General features: G+C 40.9%; 1 protein-coding gene across 1 annotated transcript in view; it reads right to left on the bottom strand.

Annotated features, from left to right (window-relative positions):
• The window catches only part of HCRTR2 (hypocretin receptor 2), a 32,748-nt gene extending 9,128 nt beyond the window's left edge, over positions 1 to 23,620 (bottom strand). The window contains exons 1-5 of the mRNA XM_056487618.1: positions 23,469 to 23,620; positions 23,086 to 23,270; positions 9,036 to 9,214; positions 7,368 to 7,611; positions 37 to 152 (exon numbers count right to left, since the gene is read on the bottom strand). Coding sequence (XP_056343593.1) covers positions 37 to 152; positions 7,368 to 7,611; positions 9,036 to 9,214; positions 23,086 to 23,270; positions 23,469 to 23,620 — 876 coding nt within the window. The remainder of the gene's footprint in view (positions 1 to 36; positions 153 to 7,367; positions 7,612 to 9,035; positions 9,215 to 23,085; positions 23,271 to 23,468) is intronic.
• Between the last annotated feature and the right edge of the window lie 371 nt (positions 23,621 to 23,991).

Raw genomic sequence — 23,991 nt, 5'->3', positions numbered from 1 at the left:
AGTTGCAAGAGCCAGCAAAGAGAGCCAGTGACTTACCTGGCGACACCACAGCTTTCGGAATATTTGCAAATAGGCCAACACCATAAGACACAGTGGTGCCATGTATGTCACCAGGAAAAAGCACATGTGATACATTTTGGGGTAAACCTCAGCTGGAAAGAGAATTCAAATAGGAAAGGTGCATTTAAACATACATACATTTCAAAATCACCTTAATAAAAATTATTCATACAGATATGCATGTATTTTTCCACAGAATATGAAGATATATCAAATAATACTATGGCCAAGATTGCTATTTTAATCACTTCTAGATACATTCTATTAGAAACATGCTTTTTATCTCAAGGATCTCCTATATCACAGTAATGTTTTCTTATCATATTATTACTTTACCTATGGAGCCTTAAGAAGTTTTACTTTTTGTTAAAACAGTGATGGATTAATTTGTTATCTAAAAACAAAATGCTATCTAAAAGTGAAACATTTTCTTATCTAGAAATAGGAAAGTAATAATCCTCGTCCTTCACATATTGAAAAGTTGTGTTATTGTCTTCACTTTTAATTCTGCAAAGGCTACTATGTGTCCCTGAGTAAACTGCACAATCCCTCACCTCTTAAGACTGCACCTGCAAACCACAGCACACAGGACACTGATGGCAGGAGAGAACAGCTCATAAATCACTCTTTGGTGGCAGAATGCATGTGATTAAGACTCAGTAATTAATTACTGTGATTAAATTTTAAAAATAGAATCAATACATTCAAGTGCTTTAATCTAGGTAATCTCCAAGATGGTTTTTGACTCAGCTTTAACAATAATGAGTTTGGTACTGTTGTGTTTTAGCTTTTCCACATATCTTTTAAAAAAAGACAACTTATGAATGTTATTTGCTTGGAGAAAACATCTCAAAAGTGCTGTACGTGTATTGAGTTTTAAGAATGTTGCATCAGTAGTTTATACCAGAATATGCAGTGCCTGAAAACTTGTCTTCTCTTTTGTAACATTAAATGTAGTTTGCTACTACTGATTATTGCTATTAATTACAATTTAACATCTACGGATGGCCTCAGAAAAGGAATGAACAGTATGAAGAGTAGCAACGCACAGCAGAAGAGAAACTGCACCTCATGAACCACTAAACTGCAATGTAATCCTAAACATTGTATCTCGGATAGAGAAAAGAAGGAACGTTTATGTTAATTTCCAGAATTTCCAAATGTTTCAGGATTATGAGATCTGCAAGTGAATTCTGTATTGATTGGTGTTTTAATTAAAAAAAAAAAAAAATAAAAAAAAAAGAGAGAGAGAGAGAGAGAGAAAGAAAATAAAAGAATTGCATGATTGCATGAAATCAAAACTTCAGTGCACCAAAATTATTTTCTGCCTGCTAAAATGACTGATACTGTGGACCCTATCAAAGAGGAGCGTGCCAGGAGAATCTCAGAGGAAGATATAGAAAGACTTGCCCCATTACTCTCATAGCAGGGGAAGAACACTGTCATGTAAACTCCAGGCTCACTCTAAAATACAGACTCAAGTAACTCACACTTGTCATTGGACCTGAAAGCACCAGCTGGTTCACCAGACAGAAAACCTTCAGTATCAAGGAGATGGAAACCTGCTACAGCAAACTGCAGCCAAGGTTCATTCCCAGCAAAGGTAAAAGAGATGCTGCCACTGACATTTGATACTTTTGATGGATCAGGGTTCGAAAAATTCAGATGAGTAGTATTTGACTTCTTTCTTGCTCTAAGATCCTGTGGCAAAAAACCTTACCAACTCCTAACTAGCAGCTGCAGCTACTAACTCTTGTCAATGTCCCTGGGGGAGCCAGACCATTTGGGGCTGGTTTTTCATAACTGGCATTAACTTGAGGTTACATGTTGATTGACGATCTCAAACTTGCTTCTGTGTTCCAGAAACTGCAGCCTCACAGCAGTCCTGCTAGCCAGGGAAGTGCTGACATGCAGGTGGAGAGGTGAAGGAGAAACTGGAGGAACGTGGCTCACTGGGATCACAGGAGGTCAGAATGTGAAGTACATTCTTTCTGCTCAGGAGGAGGTGCCACCTGCCCCGTCAGTGCTCTGCCGGCAGCAGGGCCCCTCTCAGGTAAAGGACTGTACATATTTAAAAGGCCATCTGGAGTTTATGACTCCCAATTCAGCATTCCAAGTAAAGTAAAACATTAAATGAGCCTAGCTATCTACAAAGAACTGAGGAGCAGGTTGGAGGAAGATCCTAACACTTGCCTTTGAAGTTTAGCCACCTGGAAAGTGCCAGCTGCTAAACATCAAAGGAAACCTGTCCCTCCTCCACCCAGGGCAAAGCCCTTTGCAGAACTTTTCCCTAAGAAGCATGACTCTGTTTAGCTTCTCAAGCCAAAGAAAAGCTTTAAAGCTGTTTGACAATTCCAGCAGCAAGAAGGAGGAGGGCTGGATAAGGATACTATTCATTTATCAAGTAAGTGAGTTCCAGGCTCAAACATCAATCAGTCTGTGCTCCTGCCTGGCTGGGATGGCTGAAACTCTTACTGCCAAGCAGAAAAGGAGAAAAGTCTTTGTCTTCTATGGTCATGTAATGGACTTCAGGAACAGGGGGGAATGTTCTTAGCTGAGCAACCACCTATTTAAGGATAAAACAATGACTCTCATGCCTCTGGCTACTATTCCATTTAAAAGGGAGAATAAAACATAAAGCACATAGGAGTTGGACTGGGTTCAGATCAGCATTCCTACTCAGCTTCATTCATACACTGTAATTACCCCACCCGATAAAGGATCACTATGTTAAAACAAGCTTTCATCTGTCTACTGCAGGGGTTATTGAACACATTTTAAAATTTTCTAAAGCTTCCCTCTCCACATGGTCTTCCAATCCCAGCCTGAAATTGGTAGATTGAAACTACGGCTTCTGGATTTTTGCCAAAATTTTACTATATTTATGTAAATATATAAAATACAAATGTGTATATATACACATTTGTAATCAGACTGAAATAAACAGACTTAAAATATTATGATATGTCTATCAAATGATATAGTCCCTTTAGCCATAGTGCTTAACAAAATTGCTACTCCTGACAGCTTCCTTAAGAATAGAGAAAAACAGGACTATCAAGTTTTTTGAGCATCAGTAGAGTTCCCGGGTTCCCTACTCTCAGGAAAACACCTATGAGGTTTAACCAACATAGAGAAACAATGCAACTAAAAGTGTATATTTTTAAAATAAAGCTTGATAATTAAGGATGTTAAGAAGTTGATGCCCATAGCACAAAAAAATCAACCACATAATGCAGTGCTTCAAAACTGAGTTCCTATGTCAGAGTACTTACAGTTAGCTAATACTAATTTACATCTTGAAACCTAATATATTGTGCTCGTGTTATCAATTTACAATAATATCCAGCTTATTTTTAGTATTAGAAATATTCTGACTTCCTTCTGCATTAAAAAATTCCATGAGTTTTTCATTAAATTCTGAACACTTTGATAAACAGGACGTATAAAGCTTCTTGGAGTACTGCAATTTCCAGCTATTTGTTTTCCAGAATTAACACAATGTGGTTTTGTACTATTGTATGAACAGTCTAAGAGGAAATGGAACACAAAGTCTTCCCTTTGTTTCCATTCAACCACACAGTTTTGGGAAGGGATTATCTCCATATTCTTTTTATCATTTGCAAAGGGCTTGGATAATGCACTTTGGCCAACACTCTCTTCTTGAACAGCTCTAAGACAATATACTTAGCTGACTTGGACACATGGTGAACTCATTTTAATATACATTTATTTTATTTTGGCACTTTATCATCAAATTCAGCACAGCAATTACAGACTATTATAGAACTTTGGCCAATTCTGGCTCCTTAAGTGAGCCTGCTTAGGTCACAAGCTGGATCCTTCTGCATTCCCAAATAAAATATTGTTATTAGACAGTACTCAAGATGAAAAACCCTCAGCCTAGAACTGGCAATGAATTTTACATTCAGGAATGCCAGAAGCAATTATAAAGAAATTGAGCCCTGTTTTAGGCTGAACTATTGCTCCATTTGCAGCCACTGGCAGCTTCCCAACAGCTCAAATCTTATTAGTCAGGGTGGCAACTATTTGTTCACCACTAAGGATACAAGTGCCACAGTGCTGCTCAGACCTTCCCTCCAGACACTCATCAGACTTCATAGTCTCCAGCAGCTGGTCCTAAATCTGTGTAGGGTGCAGTGTTGTCTCCTGCTTTGGCATCTCTGACATCTTCCTGGACATGGCTCCCAGTTACTTCTCCATAGCACCTCATGTTCCAATGGCCCTGGGGTCCCAGAACTACAACAGACTTCCAAAACACTTTGGGAAGTGTTATTAAGCATCCTCTTTTTGCAGTCCCAATCTTTAATATTCACAATTTAACATCCTTGGAACATATGGTGTACAGGATACTCTGCAAAGATTTTATCAGATGTACTGTAGTTTTGGACAGCATTAATTGTATGCAGTTCTAAACAAAGCAATAAACACCCAAAAACAACCCCTTTCTCTGAGCTGATTCTCCTATAGGACTTTCTTAGGGTCTCTTGAGTGTGTGCAACATCTGCATCTCCACTTTCTCTTTGCAAATATAGGTTATTTGTAGCAGAATGAATTTCTCTCTCCTTCTACATCCTCCTAGTTAGCTCTTTGCTTGACCCTCAATATTTGCATAGTCAAAAAAGGCAAAACAAAATCCCACAAAAATGTAACTATTTTCTTTTAAAATATTAGCTTTTTTTTTTCTTCTTCCAGCTTGAAGGCTCACCACTCTTTTCAAACCATTGCCTTGTTACCCTTTTCTTTTGTTCTTTTTGGGGGCCTTGTGATTTCAAACCCTATTTTTCAGTAGAAAAACTGCATATTCTATGCTTTGATCTAAGTCAGAGTCCTTAGACATTTTCAACAGAATGGAAATTACTTTTTAATGACACTCTATTCTCTATAGTCTGAAAAGGATGCATGTATATATGCATTATACTAATTGATAAAATATGGTTAACTACTTTTACCAAGCAATTCAACGATTTTGAGAAATCTGCTTCTTGTAATTTAATGCATATAAAGATTCTTCTTTCAAGTTACTATGATAAGCTATTATTAGAATATGGAGGGTTTTTTTTAAGGATATCTGAAATCGGAATAACTAGCAATGATGGTGCATTGCCATTAGAAGAATTATTCATTAAAAAGGCAGCAAGATAAAAATAGGGTTGTTATCTATCAGTGCAGTGAAAATCTTCCCATTTCAGAAAACTTTTTAGTATAAAATTATTATTTTCATGCTCAATATAAATAATAAGTTAAAAAATTTGAAGTGTTTGCACACCCTTTCTGAAGCTAGACACAAAAAAATTGATTCTATAATTGATTCTATGCAAGAGTCCTTGCCTTTATTATAATGCCCCCTATCTCTCCATGCATCCAAGTGAAGGCTCACACCATAACCTGAGGACCAGTAGATTTAAATTTAGACAAATGCACTCCAGAGGAGTAGAGTCTTGCAAGAACATGGGAGTTTGGGTTAGTTGTTTCTTGTTGGGTTTTATTTTGTATAGTGGATATTTCACCTCAGGCTGCAACTACTTCAGCACAACTGAACAAAAGGCACTCTTTAAAATAGTTCTAAGCCTACTACAGACTCTGTAGTTCAAAAGCAACACTTTCCCATTGGGAATCAAAAAGTGGCCAATAAGGATCTGGAAATTCTGAGATTACATAACCTGATGAAATGTCTCTTGATTTCCTAATTAATTAACCACATCGTTTTCTAGGATGAGATTAAAATAATCTGTGCTGCAGAGTTAACCTTGAAGTGGTGAGGGCATGAATAACTGGTTCTGTGCCAAAATGAGTGGACAAAAATTGTACCTGGAATGAATGCTGGGAAAGAAAACAGTCCCATGACAGCTGCAGAGCCCTGCAGCAGGAGGGATATTTTCACATTTTTCACAGATGAAGAAAGAACACTAGAAGTAAAGAGCAGATTTGTCCTCTCCAATGAAACATCAAGTACAATACTCACAACTGTTAACAGAGGCTTTCTCTCAGCTACAAACTTAGAGCACACCTTTGTCAGCAACAAGTACCAGTGAGCCAGTGGCCACCTCTGCCCCCCTGCCTTGTCCCAGAGCACTGACTGGGATGAAGGAGCCAAAAACAGGGAATGCAATACCCAGTGTCTTCTCATTAATCCTCTAGTGGCTCTGTGAAAGCCATTGGCAGGGAAGGAACTTACAGAAGAGCACATGGAAGAGCCCTCAGCAGTTCAGGCTGTTTAAGCTAATTTATCATGATAATTAAGTACAGGTGATCCATTTGTATTTTATCATAATTGTTCACAGGACTGGAATCATCTTCTTCCACAGAGACAGCTCTGGGAGAATATCTGGCTTTAGCCAGACTCAAGGCTATTAAACAGGCACCTTTTTGTTATATGTTTTGGCAAACTTGGCTTTATTCTCCTGTGTGTGGATAATGGCATTACTGATGGCCATTATACCCAGTGTCAGAGTCACAGCATGTAACTCCTGCACTCTGTTAGCACTGGAGCTCTGCCAAGGCCCACCAGAGTTGAGCCCTCACCATTGGGGTGAGTGGCTCACACCCCTCACTGTGAACAAAACAGAAATAGTTACTCCCTGGAAATCCTTGCTGCTTCTTACAGCTTCGTTCCAATAAAGGACATCTTAGATTCAAATCTGGACAGACAGGGTTACTTCTTGTATAAACTAATTTGTAACTGATTACTTTCACTAAGTTATTTAAATGACTTTGTCCATGAAAAATGTCAAATTTTAGATTAACTCACTACCCTATACAGATGAGTTCTCTGTGAATTCTGCAGACATGTATTTTGAGTAGAACTCCCAGAAGATACCTATAAACACTTGCCAAATGCCAGCAATTAGCAAAATATCCGGTAAACAGAAAATCTGTTCTTGCATAGTTACTTCTTAAGGCTAAATACTGAAGTCTTTGTAAACCTGCAATGTCCACCAGTTACAGAATTATATAAGCATAAGCACTGAAGGATGGGAACATTTCTACCCTCTGGGAAGCATTAACACGGTCAAGACACTTGTCAGCCTCATTCATTTAAACTTCATTTAAAATGTACTTAAAGCCTCAACAAAACAAAAGAAATACACAGAAATTTCACAGAATTTGAAAAATGACAGTTCCAGGAAAGCTTATATAATCAAGGACATTTTGTGTTGTGTTCATACAACTTGACTTCATATTAACATCTCCTGATATTTTGATTACTTTATTTAACATTTGCTGATATTTTGATTACTTTATAGCAGTACAAATTCAGCTTGTATGGCCAATGACAGACTCACCTCCCCAGTGCTCATCACACACTGTGAACAAGGTGGTTTTATTGGCTAATCCTGGGAACACACTGCTGCACTCCATAACAATAGCCTGAGGAATCATTATGATGCAGGACACAATCCAGATAATTATGATGCTGTTCCTGGCTCGCTTGGCTGTGCTTTTAAACATCAAAGGGTGGCAAATTGCATACCATCGATCCAAAGCAATGCAGCTGAGTGTTAGGACAGACACAGAGACTGAAACTGTCTAAACAAAAAAGGGATATTATGTAAATGTAAATGCAAGGTTTTCCCCAGAGTTTCCCAAAAATTATTTATCATACCTTTCCCCCAGTGTTTTAAAAATTATTTATATTTTCAACAGTTAGTTCTTTATCTGCAATTGTTAAATAAACTCCCAGAAAAGCAGACTCCTTTTAAAATCACTTATTACCAAATTACAAGATATCCTCATCTGCTGTACTCCTACTAGAATCCACAAGACAATTCACACATTAGGATGCTAACTAAACTGAATGGGTGTTGCAAAATCAAATTTTGAAACAGAAAATTTAATCAAATGAGAATTTATAAAACTTAAACTGAAAAAACTTTTAAAATATTAGACAGTGAATTTTATCTTTTTTTCTCTGTAGAAAAATTTATTTGTTGATTTCTATGTTATATTAACATATCAGAGTCATCATTTTGCTTTTTATTTTTATGAGAACTATGAAACTCAGGATCTCATGAAAAAGTCCTTGACAACAATCAGCTTAAGGCAGACTAAAATATTTTACTTTTTTTTTCAGTAAAGGAAATAAGCTATCACTTCAGTTTTATTCTTTCAATTTGTATGCTGGGTGATCACTCATTCTTCAGATTTTCTTTCACTAGAATGGAAGTTTTGAAAAACAAAGTTTTTGACTTTGATTGTATCATGTAGAGCTCATAACTGCTGGAGAACTTTGACAATGTGGCTCATTGGCCATAGAGGCATCTTCTGCAAATATAAATTGTGCTGGAGGGCACAGAGCTGATGATCTTTATATAATCTGAGTACTGTTTAATTCTTCTGAATTTTAATGACTACAAATCCAAACACTTGGCATTCTAGTTTGCCCAGTCAGTTCATCCATACACATAGAAAAGGTATTTGTCAATCATTTTGATGCAAATGATTTCAAAACCAGTTAAGTCCATGGGTAAATGAATAGAAGCAATTATTGCTTAAGGCAGACAATCTGATCATCTCCCAGTGAACCTGGATACCTTGACACGAAATCAGTAAATGCAAAAAAAAAGCCCATACTGCCTTCAGAAGCTGGATTCTCTGTCCTGGACACTTGTGCAGCTGTTCAGATCCACACAGAGAAAATATGAATGACTTTATTTCTATTTACAGATATTTTTATTGCTTTCCATCCTTTCTGAATCGCTAATGAATGTCACAAAAAGTAAAGAGCATGAGAAAAATGTCCTAAAAATGTATTGCCAAAGTCCAACAATCAGATGGATGAAAACCAGTCTTTATTATGCACAATCACAGCCTTTTAGCCTCAGCATATGCTCTGAGATACATACTCAGTGTCAGGCATAGACTTCCATTGGATTAGAAGTATTAGGAAGATGCCATTGTCATTTCTGGTTTTCATAACATGGGTAACGTGTACAGAAACAGAAAAATAATACCTGTAAGTAGGGAATCACTTTACAGAGGGTGTGCCCAAAGAACCACGTTTCTGTGATGTCCACAACTAAAGTTGCTGGAAGACAAGTGATTGTGACCAGAATGTCAGCCAGAGAAAGGTTCACTATGAAATAGTTGGTAACGGTCCTCATGTGATGATTCTTCCACACTGCAAGGCAAACTGAATTTGGAAAGACAAGTTAGTGAGATGGAAATTACTTAGGAAATGCTTTAAGAGGAAAACATTTGACTTTGTGGAATTCTGGAAATTTTTGAGTCCTTTGTTTAATACAGAATTTCTGAATATGCAGTTCAATGCAAGAACCACGTGTTTTCTTTTAGAATGGAAAAAAGAGAATACATGTAGAGAGATTCTTGATACACAAAGAATAGCTTTCCACAGACTGCAACGTGGGAAATAATCCAATATATAAAGCATCTTACTTCTCTGCTAGTTAATCTTCACTAACTACTCATACAACTTCCTTCATTTCTCTTTCAAGCCACTGGCTCTAATCTACAGCAATACACACAATATTCTTATGATAGCATGATGCTCAAATCAAATTGCTACAACACAGAATCTTGCAAACTGTACAAATATAATATTATAAAATATTTTGCTGGATTTAATATATCTATTTTATCTGCAGAGAATCTGTAACAGTTTTCTGGGTAATTGTCATACAAGTTGAGTTAATAAAAGTATTTTTTTCTGTATGAAATGTTACATTTTTGATGATGATCAAAAGCAGCATGTAGAAGGCACTTTACAAGATGTGCCTTTAAAGCTTGTTTTGTATATTTTATGTCTCTCTTTTTCAAACTGAAAGACTTCTAGAAATGAGGCAAATCAGTCTTTAAAATCATTACACTAAATTCATAAGCTGCTAAATTAAAAATGCCATAATTAAGTCTGAGAATGTAGCAGAAAAGTAATTCTAAAAATAATTTTTGAAGTCAAACCCTGAGTGACTGGAGCAATCAAAGGTTTTGAATTATTTAGATTTTTAAATTCATTCACCCAAAGCTCTTTTTGAACTGATGCACAATACTACTTGTAAGACAAGAATACAATTCATTGTACATCAAAGGGTCTTCCCCCCAAACAATTATTCATCCATCATGCATATCTAGCTGAAGATTCAAAGTCTCCTACTCTGTCAGGATATAGCACAATGCTTAATTTAGATAAATTAAACAGATCAGAGAATGTGAAAAATTGAGCTAAAAAGGTCCTCCAGAAGTTGCCCAAACCTAAAATGGAATCTGCCAGGGTTCAGTCACTCTCTTAAAGTCATTAAACTAGCTAAAACAGCTGGAAAAAAATACACAGACTTTAAGGCACATGAGCTCTTGAGATCAGATGCTTCTTTAGATCCTAAGAAGGATGAAGTGCCTGAAAGCTTCTGTCTATCTTCCAGCTGTACCAGTTGATCTAATAAAACATATTACTTAAGCCCACAAAACTTTTCTTATGTCTTCAGAGCAATAGAACTACAGCAAGACTACAACTGAGCAACTGTTGGCAAGTTTACATTTGAAAATGTGTTATATTTGAAGATATCACACATCTCTCAAATGTGTTGCACTGTTTAATTATCATCCCTACAAAAAAAGAATAAAATTCTTCTCATGTCTAATCTACTCTTATTTTGCTGCTATTTATATAACTTTTTTTTCCTGCACATAGACAGGGTTGAGGAAGAGTTTTTCCTGCAGCAATGTTTCACATATGTAAGGATTCTTGTTATTTTGTTATTTCCCCAGAACTTCAGAGCTCTTTATTTTTTACTCTCAGTCATTTCCAGAACGACTAGGACACAGACAAAGGGAGAGGCTAGGTGGCCTTCAGTTTCTCTAAGACCAGGTGATTTTATTAACTATCTTCTTAAGATACAGGCTTCCAAGGTTCATCTAAAACCTCTATTGTGATGCAACATATGTTCTTCATATATTTTAATGTGTTGCAGAGATAGCTCTAGATTCTGTAGCTTACATAAATTTATTTTTTTCTATACGTGTACCACACTTTCATAAATGCAAATGAAAACCTTTCTACAAAGATTTTCACTGTTCTTGTACTGATTTTGAAGAGGATACAGTATAGATTTCTTCTATTGTTTTCTTCCTGAATACAGAATTTCAGGTTTTCTTAGTTTTGGCCTCAGATATCTAAAAGGCAAGGCTTACAAATTAAAGGCTTAAAGGAAACACCATATTGATTGTATTTTCTTCCCATTTGGAAGATTCAAAGAACCTACCAGAGTAATTATTTCTACAGCATTGCATGATAATTGCAACATAACTCATTAGAGCTTTATCACTGTCACTTGTGCATGGGGTTACCACAGTTACAGTCTGATAGTGCAGAGACAGCACCTCACAGGGAAGTAAATAAAACATTGCTGCCCCTCTGGAATATTATTTGCAGTTGGAAATGCAATGCTGTTAAAAAAAATTGCAAAAACCATTTTACTTCTGATAATTTTAATACTTATCTCTAAAAATTTACTTATGGCTGGTTCTTTATATTAGGTGCAATTCATATTGAAAGTATGGTCCTGTCTTTTACCTGGGCAAAAGTTGGTATTAGGTGGCAATGTTTTTGTGTATTTCTTATTCCTTTTATCAACAGGCAAAAATTGAATAATAATAAAAAAAAATGTTTAAAAGTTCAGAGTTTGGCTACTTTTTTTTTCTCATATTATGGTTTCAACAGTCCCATGTTCTACCCAGTTCAGACAAGTACAGCATTTACAGCCATGGATGTCAGTGCCTAAAGCTGCAGGGTTTAAGCAGATATGTTTGGTCTTTGACCAGGCCTATTCCCATTACTGTGCTGGTCCATGTGAAAAGGACCTGAACATAAACATTATTTCTGGTAAAACAAATCCATTAAATTGACAAATATGAGGTCGATCTCACTGGCAGCCAGCTGTATCAGAAATCAATTCATAGCATTCTGCATGTTGAGTTCAAAGCTGTCTATCTATGAGCAAATGAAACCTTGTGATACCCTAGAGATCTAAGAATTACTACCATTTCCATCTCTGACACAAAGAAAGTGAAGTGCAGAACAGAAGTTGTTAAAGGCCAAACAATAAATCAGACACAGAATGAGAAACTTGGACTCCTAATTCCCTGCAGTGTACTAAAACTTCCAGATCACACTGGCTTCACACAGATGGAATGTAGATGAACTTCAGTGTTTCCTGTTCCTCAGAGTAACATAAAAGACTATGCCTCTTGCTCTCATGGTGAAGCAGTGTTCAGGAAAGCCAAGGTACAGAAACTACCCCTCAATTTCATTGAATTCTAATCCATGGGGGTAGGCACCTGGAAGGTGAAAAAGCCCAATATGCTGCAAGCATAGAAATGCAAGATATTTTGTTACTTTTTATTTTTCTGCTTATCCTTGTCTATATCCCCTTTTGACCTCTTCTCCTCAGTGTAAAACATTTCTCACTTTTTTAATGGCACATAGTAGTACAGGCACCTTAATCAGCTTTATGTTTACATAAATATTTAAATGCTACCATAATAATTAAATATCCCAGAAACTCATTCCAAGAATGCAAGAATGTATTAAAAAAAAAAAAAAAAAAAAAAAAAAAAAAGAGAGGGATTGTGAAAAAAAGCCTCTGAAGTATTTTAAAACCAAGTCAACTTTCTCTGCCCTCATTGCCCTCTGCTGTTTGCAGAACTGACCTGCCACAAGCATTGGTAATGTTATTTTAATAGGACAGAATGATAAAAAATAATAAATAAGTCCTAAATGACATAAAGTTAGTTCAATACATTCCTTCCAGGCTTGCTCTTTCTGAGTTTCCTACAGTCCAAGGTTACTCAGTGGTCTTGGACAATAGCTTCATTGATAGTGCTCTAGCAGTTCATCAAGAGAGGTTCTCTAGCCTGTGCTCAAAACTTGCTGTTTTATAGGCATGAAAAATAGTTTGACTATGCCATTGAATATTGTGCAGCTAGTTAAGTGTCAGAACAAAAGAATTTCATCTAGTCTCCACTTGCACTCCTTTAATTACACATTTTCATCTCGGGCAGTTTTACAGAGAGGCACTCAGCTGACACAGGAACACTCAAGTAGCACACTAGGGAAAGAGAGTTCCATGGAGTGGAAATGCCATCTGCCTACCCAAACAGAAATAGCAGAGAGCTGTGAATTTTCACTCATCTTGAGGAAGAGAAGAAAGGATAAGAAAGTTAGAAAAGATTCTCAGTTGGGAGGGTATTTTACCAAAAAGACACCAAAATCATAAAACAGGAGATGAGGCCAGCAGCAGCCTTCCTAAAAACTTGAGACACCACAGTGTTAACAGGATGCCTGTTTAGTTGGAGCACAGAAAAGTGGCTCAAACTAAGTCCTTTAGACCTCCATTAAAAAATCGGTGAAATATTAAAAATAATTTAATAAAATCTCCATTTAACATTATGTGCAAAGCTTTTATGCAGACTTTTATGTTCCTAGCTATAAATGGGACTGAGAAAGAAAGTGGGGGAAGTGGTGTTAACACAGACACTGGAGAAAAGAGGATTAGAATAATGAAAAAAAAAGGGAGAGAAATTTTAAAAAGCAGTTCTAAAATGTGCTTCTGCTCCGCATGATTTTCCCTACTACTAGTGCCCTAATGGAACCTAATTATCTGTCCAATGTATTGTATTATTTTCCATATTTTTGCCTTTATTTTACAAAACCAGTGAGTTAGAGCTATTCCTTCAAGTGCAAACAGGCAGCCCAGGTTTCACAAGGAGCAGCTGTTTTTCTGATGGCTCTTGGACTGTCCCAGATCCTTCATCTCACCGGGGGCACTTCCCTTTTCCTTTTCCAGACTCCATCAGAGCTTTAAGCGCAGAGCTTGCTGTTCCCACCTATTCCACACAGTGTCACTGAAGGCTCGGAAACCAGCTGGAGTCGCCAGGCTGAAAGCGTTTGGAAAAATTTGTGGAGGCTCTCATAGGTCAGGACAGCTCTGTGATAACGAAGCTGGTTTCTGGACCCATCCTCCAAACACTGACAATGTCCCGTTCCCCAAAAAAGTCTCACAGGAAAGCCCCAACAACGACAAAATAATAAAAGATTAAAGTCAAAATTTAAGACGGATTGCTGTTAGAAATCCATCAAGAAAGCTTCACCTCACATTCCTGAAGAAAAAAAACCTTCTCTAATATGACAATATAGTGAGATTGGTATTTCTTAAGTACAAATTTAGTCCCTGTGGTTTAATGTCCTGGGGCATTTTAATTAGATGCTCTAATGGTGTTTAATCAATTAGCACAGCTCATTGTATCTCAAGCTGAATGTGAAAACAGTACAAAGGCTCCATCTGGTATAAAGTGCAGCTGCTTGCCTCCTGGAAGATTTATGCTGCCTTGAGCATATTAAACACTGTGCTGCAGTCCTTCCACTGGTGGACTCCTGGGTCAGCTGTCAATTTGTTTTCTACATGTCAACCCTAAATAACTTCCCTTACACTCCAGAAGTCTTGTCAGCCTCTTATTCAATGGGTCATCTTTCAGTGATGAATAGAAATGTAGTTTCCATAACCAGCAATACCTGACATTTTCATATATAAAGGAATGACTTTATCACTTATCTAATTTTGCATGAATAATAAATCCCAAATGGAAGTAAACAAAGAATTATCATTTTTCATACAAAACTACAAAGATTTTATTTTTCTTTGGTAATTCAGTCTCACAACTGTTTGACTGAAATATCATAATATAGTCATCCAGAAGTTATTTGGAACTGATGCTGTGATTACAGGACCTGGTAATCAACATATCCAAATGCATTAGGCAGAAAGCTTCTAAAAAACTCTACTCTTTCACATTATTTTACAACCAATGACAAAAAAATGTGATAAATAGTTTTGAATTATACATCATTTATTCTCTATCTCCTAACCCACCCACCCCTCACAATTATTTGGTTCTTCATATGGAATTCTTCCTCTTGTTCTCTTTTGGTGATATTACCTGCTGAAAATCAAGATCTGAGTGGTGTGTGTCAAGGAACACAATTATGGAAGATTGAAAGGATAATATCTAAGCAGATGTGCCACCAAGGGGAATCCTGGAGAGCTAGAGCCCCTGTGAAAACACTGAATGTATACTGCTGGAAGGAAAAATGTTGTCATTAAAACTATCTTCATTATGAATGACTCCTGATTAAAGATTCTTCTGCTTTGACTTAAAAGTCTAAAAATTAGGTGCCTAAGACTAAGCTTATTTTATTTAAGGAAGGCTTCTCATGAGTCTTTCAATAATTTCATTTATGATCTTGATTAAGGGGAAAGAAGCACTTTAAATAGTAGAGAATATTTAATTAGGGGTTTTTGAAACCAGTAATGAGAACAAAAGATCTAAACCAAAGCAATATCTTCTGTGAATAGGGAGATATCTAATCCTTAGGCTGTCCATCTCTCACCCACTATTAAGTTCTCAACTCACACATTACTTCATTTTTACATGACTAATCTTATCTGAAAAAAAAGGAGACCAACATGAGACCAGGCTTACATTGAAAAGTAATAGAAAGAATGCTACAAAGAAAATACACTGTTTTATACAATGTTTATTATAAAGGAAATACTTAAAAAAATACCCCAAACCCGTATCTGGTAACAATACCTGGCAGATGATAACTGTCCTTGAACATGTGATGTGATAGCTGAAAAGACAGCCAAGACTCTGAGCAAAGAATTACATGGCCTGCCAGTGAGGCAACAGCCCCTCATCAACAGGAAACACCAAATATATTCAAACATGTGAAGAAACTCTTAGAAACACGACAAAAGGGGTAGGTGGCTGGGTCAGGCTCCCTTGTATAAACAAGTGTGTATGTTAGGTTCCATCACACAGGAAAAATAACAAAACTGTAAAAAATGTAGTTGGATAACACAGAACACTTGAAATTCCAAAGTATTTTGTTGAATACCAGCTTCACTGGAATGTACTAATGGGGAGCAAAAGACAGTGAGGATCTACATAAATAAAACATATGACAACAACTAGTTTGCTTGCAGCAATATGTTTTCTGAGGTTTTCTACCTACCATGTGTTCTATTGTACCAAAGGTTTTAAACAGACTTAAGAGCTGTGAGTTGTGGGTTACTCATGTGCCCCAGAACGCTTCTACATCTTAAGCACTGGCTTACCAAGGAATTAGATAAGAAAACAAGAACTGAATTCTGTGTACTGGGAGCTTATGTCTATGGATCACAACTGGGAGTGATAGCACAGCCATCTAATTGGCACTGGATTCATTTCCTAAATCGGCCACATTACATAATCTTAGGCAATTAAGAGTCTAATGGAAATGGGAGTTATTAGCAGAAAATCAGCTACTCTATAAAAACAGACTGCCCAAAATACCTGGTTTGGTCAGCTCTGGAGGAAGTGAAAGGTTCCATCAGAGTGTCTTCCTAATCTAACTGTATTGATTAAGACAGACAGATTGGTTTAAAATATCCACTCCCACCTCCAAAATCATTATCAGTATTGGCAAACCCAGTCATCTCTGCAGAGCTGGCTATACTGGTTGATTAGATGTTTAATAATAATAATAATTTATTCTATTACAAATAAAGCCCACAAAATCTTTATCCACAATTCTTATTACAGGTGGAAGAGTCAGAAGTTTAGATGTCATACTGTATATGACACTGTTGAAAAGATTTCACACTTTGCTGATTCAATTTAAAGCTGCATGACATTAAAATGGTGTGTTTCACAGCTGAAATGCTGTGCAACTTTGAAAAAAATATGCTTCAAAAAGCATCTATCAGTCATTGCAACATGAGTTGCACTAGGAAAAACCTTTCCATGTCCATGTCTCTTTCTAATGGAGATGTAAGACTCAGTGCCTTTTCTGCAGGATACACAAAGAAAATACAATTCACTATGCTAGTGAATGCTAGTGGCATGTTCCACCAAATATCTTGCATATCATACAACTTCTGAATCTGTATCCTGGATCCTCATTGTCAATCTAATATTCCACAAACTGGTTAAAATCCTTGCAGTCCTACTGTGCTAAGAGCCAGGAGACAGAGCACAGTTCTGTCAGAGGTGAGTGCACCCTCTGGCTCTGCAACCTCTGCCCCCTGTCCAGGAGCCAGCTGTCCATGCTGGAGCCAGCTTTGATATGGGGCAGCATGTAAGCTGGTAAGGCTTCTGGGAGCACAGCTTTTGGAGTTTTGGAGTACTCTTCTGAGAGTCAGCCTTTTGCCCCAGAACTGCATTTAAGCTCAGGGTCTCACACTAAGCTTGGGCAAAGACCAGGTTGCAAGTAAGCTTTTGCCTTGCTGAATTTGATTGTAAAACTCATCCACTGACTTGATTTTCTGGCTTAACCTCAGACCTGTTTCAGCACTACAGATTCATCTGGTGATTGCTGGGAGATGACTGAAACCTGGTAAACATCTTCAGACCTACCCAGCTCACTGTGTGACTGTGTTGGTGAGTACACTGCCCTGTGAGTCTGCCCTCAGCTCCTGGTGCCCCTTCCCCTGGGGAACAGTCCCCCACAATCCTTCTCTGACACATTCCACTTGTGAGACAGGCAGTAACTCAGCTGCTTATGTCCAAGAAAACAAAGAAGACATGCAGCACAAAAAATAAACTATGCTTTATATAAAAGATAACCCATCCTGAACCCTTCAATATTTTTTTCTTTTCAAAAACAGTGAGTAATCCCTAGATTATGCAAACAGCTATGTACTTCAATTGATACTTGAACTCTTACATAAATTGAGCTTACACTTTATCTTAGGTAGAAAAAAATATATACATTGTCTCATTTCCTATGTGCTGCCTTCTTAACAATGATAAAGCCATTCTAGCTTTTATTTATCCAACAGATAAAGGTGTCTCTCACTGCTAATATTACAAAGTCCTTTCAGTATCAGATTCCCCAAGTAATCTAAAAAAAAAATGAAATGTAATAATTTATTTATTAAATGTAATTAAATGAAATATGCCTCATCTACAGCAATGAAATAGGATTCATGAAGATCATTTAAGAGAATACATGACTCATCCAATTCTATCAACATAGGCATGTATGCCTAGACCTCAGTATTCATTGGATATCTTTAAAATTAGAGCAGGATTTGAGAGAGTTGCCTGTTCATAGGCATTGGGCAGGACTCTGGTATTAGAGCCACACACAGAATTTTTTTCTGCTCCAGCCCTAGAAAAATCAAATGGAGGCTGTTGAACTCTATGAGTCAGATTACAAACTCTTTGAAGAAAGGAGCATAGTTGGGTTCTTACAGATCTCAGCAAAACTGGCAGTTACTGTAAAACAGATAATAAATAATACATCTATCCAGAGAAGGGTAAGTCTCACAATCTCCTTCTGAGTTGGAATGAAAAGCAGGTATCACAAAACTGTGTGAGGAAAGAAAGTTTCTGAGAGCTCTCACTGATGTACTGCATGGTCTCTTACCCTTGGAAGCCAGCAGTGTTGAGGACTTTCAAGCTGGGCAGTGGCAGCCTGTGTGTGCTAAAGATTTCAGCTCCTGCCAGCTCTGGGCAGGCCTGCCAAGAGGCCCAGCAGCCCAGCTGGTGGGATGCCAGGAGGTTGCTAGTTTTGCCTTCAGTCTTTGATCAAACCAAGTCATCTCTGCTGTACACTTTCATTTTGATGAATGCATGTTCCCTGAGAGAGACCATCTCATTAGAAAAATCCTGACCCCTGTGAATGAATAACTTCAACAAGGGTCATTTGCATTCTTCATGTGGATACACAGTTAAATACATGTAGTTGTACAGTACCTTTCAATCCCTTGTAGCTTTATTTCAGTTATTAACTACTGCAACTGATCAACGTGGAATAGCATCAGTAACCAGAGACCTCCAGACATCCTAAAAATACCTTTTGTTCTTTAATTATCTAGTTTCCTATTTTTCAGCAGTGTTTTTAATGATATGCTTCGAAATAAAGAACAGAGTCTTTATAGTCAACATACATTCTACATTTAGAAGTCCTATGTTTTTCACTAGATGTGCAAAGAAATTGCAAGAGTTTCATTGCTCTGCAAACTTTGGGTCTTATTTGCAAAACAGAAAGCCCTTGCCCTCCACACTTGTTCTGTTTCTAGTGATAAATCACAATCAAGTGAAGAAGAAAATAGGATAAATCCTCATACTGATACTGTCATCCAGACTTCAGATTCCCTGAGTGTTCATGTAAATATGTCATAAAATCAACTGTCACTAAAATCTGTTTCTTTACCTTCATTTGCACTGAAGTACCTGGTGAGCAGCCAACCCAAGCACACAAGGGAATCATTGACATGAAGCACTTGGTGTGCAATACTGAAACCTGCACTCAGATGCAGAGACTTGCTAATGTTTTTCACTTTAGCTGGTCTGTGCAGCAGCTTGGACAGTCTGTGACAACTCTCTAATTAAATTGAAAGCTAAATAGCAACACAGACCTTGTTTAAATGCTATTATTAGTGGAATTCCTGCTGTGATCTCAGTCAAGAACACAACAGATGTCAATCAAAGTTTGAGCTTCTGATTCTACCCTTGGCTGGTAATTAATTGTCAGAATGGTTCAATCCAGTTTATTACTATAATTTAAGGGATGTGCTGTGCCTTCCACTTGCACAGATACAATTTCTGGGACACTCCTTATCCCATGTGAGTGCACAAACCAAAATAAGAAGCAGAAATGTAATTTTCAGAACCACATATGGAAAGGAAGGGCTTTTCCCAGTTGCTCAAGTGTTATTTGAATAGGACATATTAAAAATAGAATCAAAGCATTTGGCTCCACATGCCATGAGTTCTGCAACACTGGGCAAACATAAGCAAAAAAAGGCAATGCATCATTAAGGATGATACTATAAAGCATTAAGGATGATACTATAAAGCACTAGCAGTAACTAAAACTGTTTTTAGAAGCATTCTTGCTCTTCTTTGAGAAGGTCCATGACTAAATCCCTGATTAACCTTGAATATGTATTTCTCAAGCAGCAGAAATCAGCTTCTCAGAGACATCAACATCAACATGTGCTGTTATAGGACATCAACTCTTCTACATCAGATTTCACTGGTCGTAAAAAAGTTCTTCAAAAATGTCTTTGTAAAGAGCCTTAGATCACATCCATTTTTCTCCTCAGAATCACATGAGCCTGCAATCAGTGCAGTGTGAGCTTTCTTGAATAAAGATGAGACAATATTCAGCTACCAAGCACCTGCAGGCACCACAAACAATTCACCCATAAACAGAACCAGCAATATGGAACAAACAGCTTGAGGAAGATCATAGAATCATTTAGGTTGGAAAAGACCTTTAAGATAATTCAGTCCAGCTGTAAAGATGAATTATCTATTGTAAGATTTATTGCAATTTAGAGGAATGGATAGAAAGGTGTTCAGGTACTTCTCTGTCCATTTTAAGAGAGAGATTTGCTACCATGTACTACAGCTTGGAGAGAGAGATTTCAGAGGAGAAAAAGTGGACATTCCATCCAGTAAAAGAAACAGTGGGTGGACAGCCAGATGCCAGTTTCCATCCCAAGCAAAAAGTTCATACACACAAATGTGAGGAAAGAACATCTGCACATCTGCACTGGTATCATCTCTATTTGTGAGTGCACAGAGAGAAAAGCTTTTATCCTCGTGGCTTCAGAGGGGAAAAGTGTAAACAGGGCAAAAGCTCCTCCAGCTGAAGATTCGACCTTGAATCTTTACTGGTGAGAGGACAGCTTGTCTACAGTATCGGTGGAGGATAATAGGCAAGCACAGGTAGTTCTCCTAAAATAGTCTGTGCTCAAAATCAGACAGAAGGACAGCTTTTATCCTAGTTTAAAAATAAAGCCTCTTTGCCGAGGCTGTTATCTTCACACTGTCGATCAAGCTGGCTGCCGAGCAATGGACTGAGCAAACGTGTGCACAGGCACTTAGCACAACGCTACAGAATTACTAAAAAAAACCCAAAAAAACCAAAAACGCATCATCAGTCCGTTGAAATTTTAAAAAGTGCCTTTAAAAATATTGCCTTTGGCTGCAGCCTCATTTGCATCTCACTTCGGGAAGCCTGTAGAGTTTGCAGTGACAGCCCTGACACGCACAATTCGTCCAGAAAAACATGAATGAAAGGCCCGTATGGCGGGGCGGGGCCCGGGGCGCTCCGCTCGGAGCAGTACCACAGGGATGGACACCGGGAATGCCAATGGCCGTGACCGCAACCCGGGCGGTCCTGCTGGCGGAGCCGGCTCCCGGCGGCCACCAAGTCATTCATAAATGCAGAACTGCTGGGGAGCAGCGCCTGCTCCGCTCCCTAGGACACCGCAGCCCGGGACGGGCCACGGCCGCGCTGGGGTGGGGCAAGGCTGCCCTTGGGAATGGGGACACTGCCGCCTTGGGATGGTGGACACTGCCGCCTTGGGATGGAGGCACTGCAGCCTTGGGATGGTGGACACTGCCGCCCTGGGAGAGAGGGCACTGCCGCCTTGGGATGGGGGCACTGCCGCCTTGGGATGGAGGCCACTGCAGCCTTGGGATGGGGGCACTGCCGCCTTGGGATGGAGTGCACTGCCGCCTGGGATGGAGTGCACTGCCGCCTTGGGATGGGGGCACTGCAGCCTTGGGATGGTGGACACTGCCGCCTTGGGATGGGGGCACTGCAGCCTTGGGATGGTGGACACTGCCGCCTTGGGATGGGGGCACTGCAGCCTTGGGATGGGGGCACTGCAGCCTTGGGATGGAGTGCACTGCCGCCTTGGGATGGGGGCACTGCAGCCTTGGGGTGGAGTGCACTGCCGCCATGGGATAGAGGGCACTGCCGCCATGGGATGGAGTGCACTGCCGCCTTGGGATGGGGGCACTGCAGCCTTGGGATGGAGGCACTGCCGCCTTGGGATGGGGGCACTGCCGCCTTGGGATGGGGGCACTGCAGCCTTGGGATGGAGGGCACTGCCGCCCTGGGATAGAGGGCACTGCCGCCTTGGGATGGGGGCACTGCCGCCTTGGGATGGAGGCACTGCCGCCTTGGGATGGAGGGCACTGCCGCCTTGGGATGGGGACACTGCCGCCTTGGGATGGAGGGCACTGCCGCCTTGGGATGGAGGGCACTGCAGCCTTGGGATGGAGGGCACTGCCGCCTTGGGATGGGTGTGTGCACAGGCATGGCCGCGCTCCCCCGCACCAGCACAGGCACCTGTTCCCGGCGAGAGCCGCCACTGTCGACTCGGGGGAGTGAAAAGGAGCGATGGGGAGCGAAGAGGAGCGATGGGGGGCAGCGGGCGGGCTGCTGGCGGCCAGACCCCTCCGCCGCTCCCTCACGCCGCTGCCGCTCCCGCCCGCCGCCCCAGCCTGCCCCCCCTTCACCAGCCCCAGCCACGCTCCAGCGCCCCCACCGCTCCCGTGGAGGCGGCCCCGGTGCCCCCGCCGCCTCCTTCAAGCATGAATGGAAGAGGGAGGAGGCGGGCTCCAGGGAGGCCCCGCCCCGCCTGGCGCCTCAATGAGCGCCCTGGAGCGGCCGCCTCGCCCCCGCCCCGCGGCCCCGCTCCGCTCCCGCCGGGAGGGAGCCGCGCGCTCGCGCCCGCCGCCGCTGAGGGCACAGCTCTGAGGCGCTGAGGGCGCCGTCCCGGCCCCGCGCCCCTGTCTCTGCCTCTGGCCTGGAGAACCCCCCAATATCCCGGGGCAGGGCCGGGCTGCGGGAGGGAGCAGCACCCTTCCGAGCGGGCTGAGGGCGCGGCCGCCGCCGTGCGGAGGGTTCAGCACCCCGGCGCGGGGACAGGGCCGGGAGCCGGCCGGATCCGCCGCTCTGTGCCCGGAGCGCCGCTGCCCGTGCCCGGCGCTGGAGCGAGCGGCGCCGCCGCAGCCCGGCCCGCGCAGCGGGAGCGGGAGCGGATTTTACCGCCCCTTCCGCGCAGCCTGAACTTTCCCCCTCGGCTGGGGACTGCCGCCTTCCCGGAGGGGTGTGCCCAGCCCGCCCCGGTTTCCAGCCACCCTCCGTGAAAAACCCATCTCGGGGAGGGAGAACGGGAAGTTTTGGGGAGCGCGACTCACCCAAGACGTTCCCGACGAGAGCCACAATGAAGACGACTATATAGCCGGCGATCAGCGCCCATTCATATTCCTTGGGATGCAAATACTCCTTCCAGAGATATCGCAGGAACTCCTCATCATCGTAGTCGGAGGAAGGGGTTAAAAGAGCCTCCCGCGTTTCGTTTAGTTCCGAGCCACTCCAATTCCTGTACGGAGGGGAACCATCCTCTGGTTGAATCCCGGACATCCCTAGTGGTTGTTCCGGAGGCTGGGAAAAAAAAACAATAACCCCCCAAACCCAGACCCTCTCAGAGCATCCGAGCTTTCTCCCACCGGTCCATCGAGGCTTGTGGTTGCCAGTGCGAAAAGCGGGGTGTGGGGAGAAAAATGACGCGGGAACTTACGGGAACCAATGCGGGAACAGGCTGGGGATCCGCGTCGGTCCCCAACCCGCCCTGACGAGCCTTTTCCCCGGCCGGGCAAGGGTTGAAGCCTCCCCCGCGGCGGCTGCACCCCCGGCACCGTCGTGGAAAAGGCTGGTCGGGGTGGGTTGCATGCCTCAGGTGCCAGAGTGCGCCCGCCCCCGCTGGAAAAGTCACGTCCGTTTCAGACGATGCCGATTTTTGTTCCCCAAATCCTGCACACGCACCCTCACACCCCCCCCCCCCGCATCTCTACATAGCTCTCCTCCCCTTCCTCCCCCCGATTCAGCTCATCCCCAGCTCTCTCCCAGCCCTACTTCCAGCGTGCCCATCCCTCTTCTCACTCTGCTTCACCTCGGCTTCTCACCCTCTCTTGCACAAGCACTTCCCTTCAGACCTTTCTGCAAACGATTCCAGATATATTCAAGATATTTGTGAATTAAAGGCTGTGGAAGGCTGCGGTGGGAGGAAGCGCAGGGTTAAAGGAGCCATTAGAAAACAGTGG

Source organism: Oenanthe melanoleuca, chromosome 3 (genome assembly GCF_029582105.1).
Source record: "Oenanthe melanoleuca isolate GR-GAL-2019-014 chromosome 3, OMel1.0, whole genome shotgun sequence".
NCBI classification, from domain to species: Eukaryota; Metazoa; Chordata; class Aves; order Passeriformes; family Muscicapidae; genus Oenanthe; species Oenanthe melanoleuca.
The sequence above is the reverse complement of the archived record's forward strand: the minus strand, read 5'-3'. Positions and strand labels throughout refer to the sequence as shown.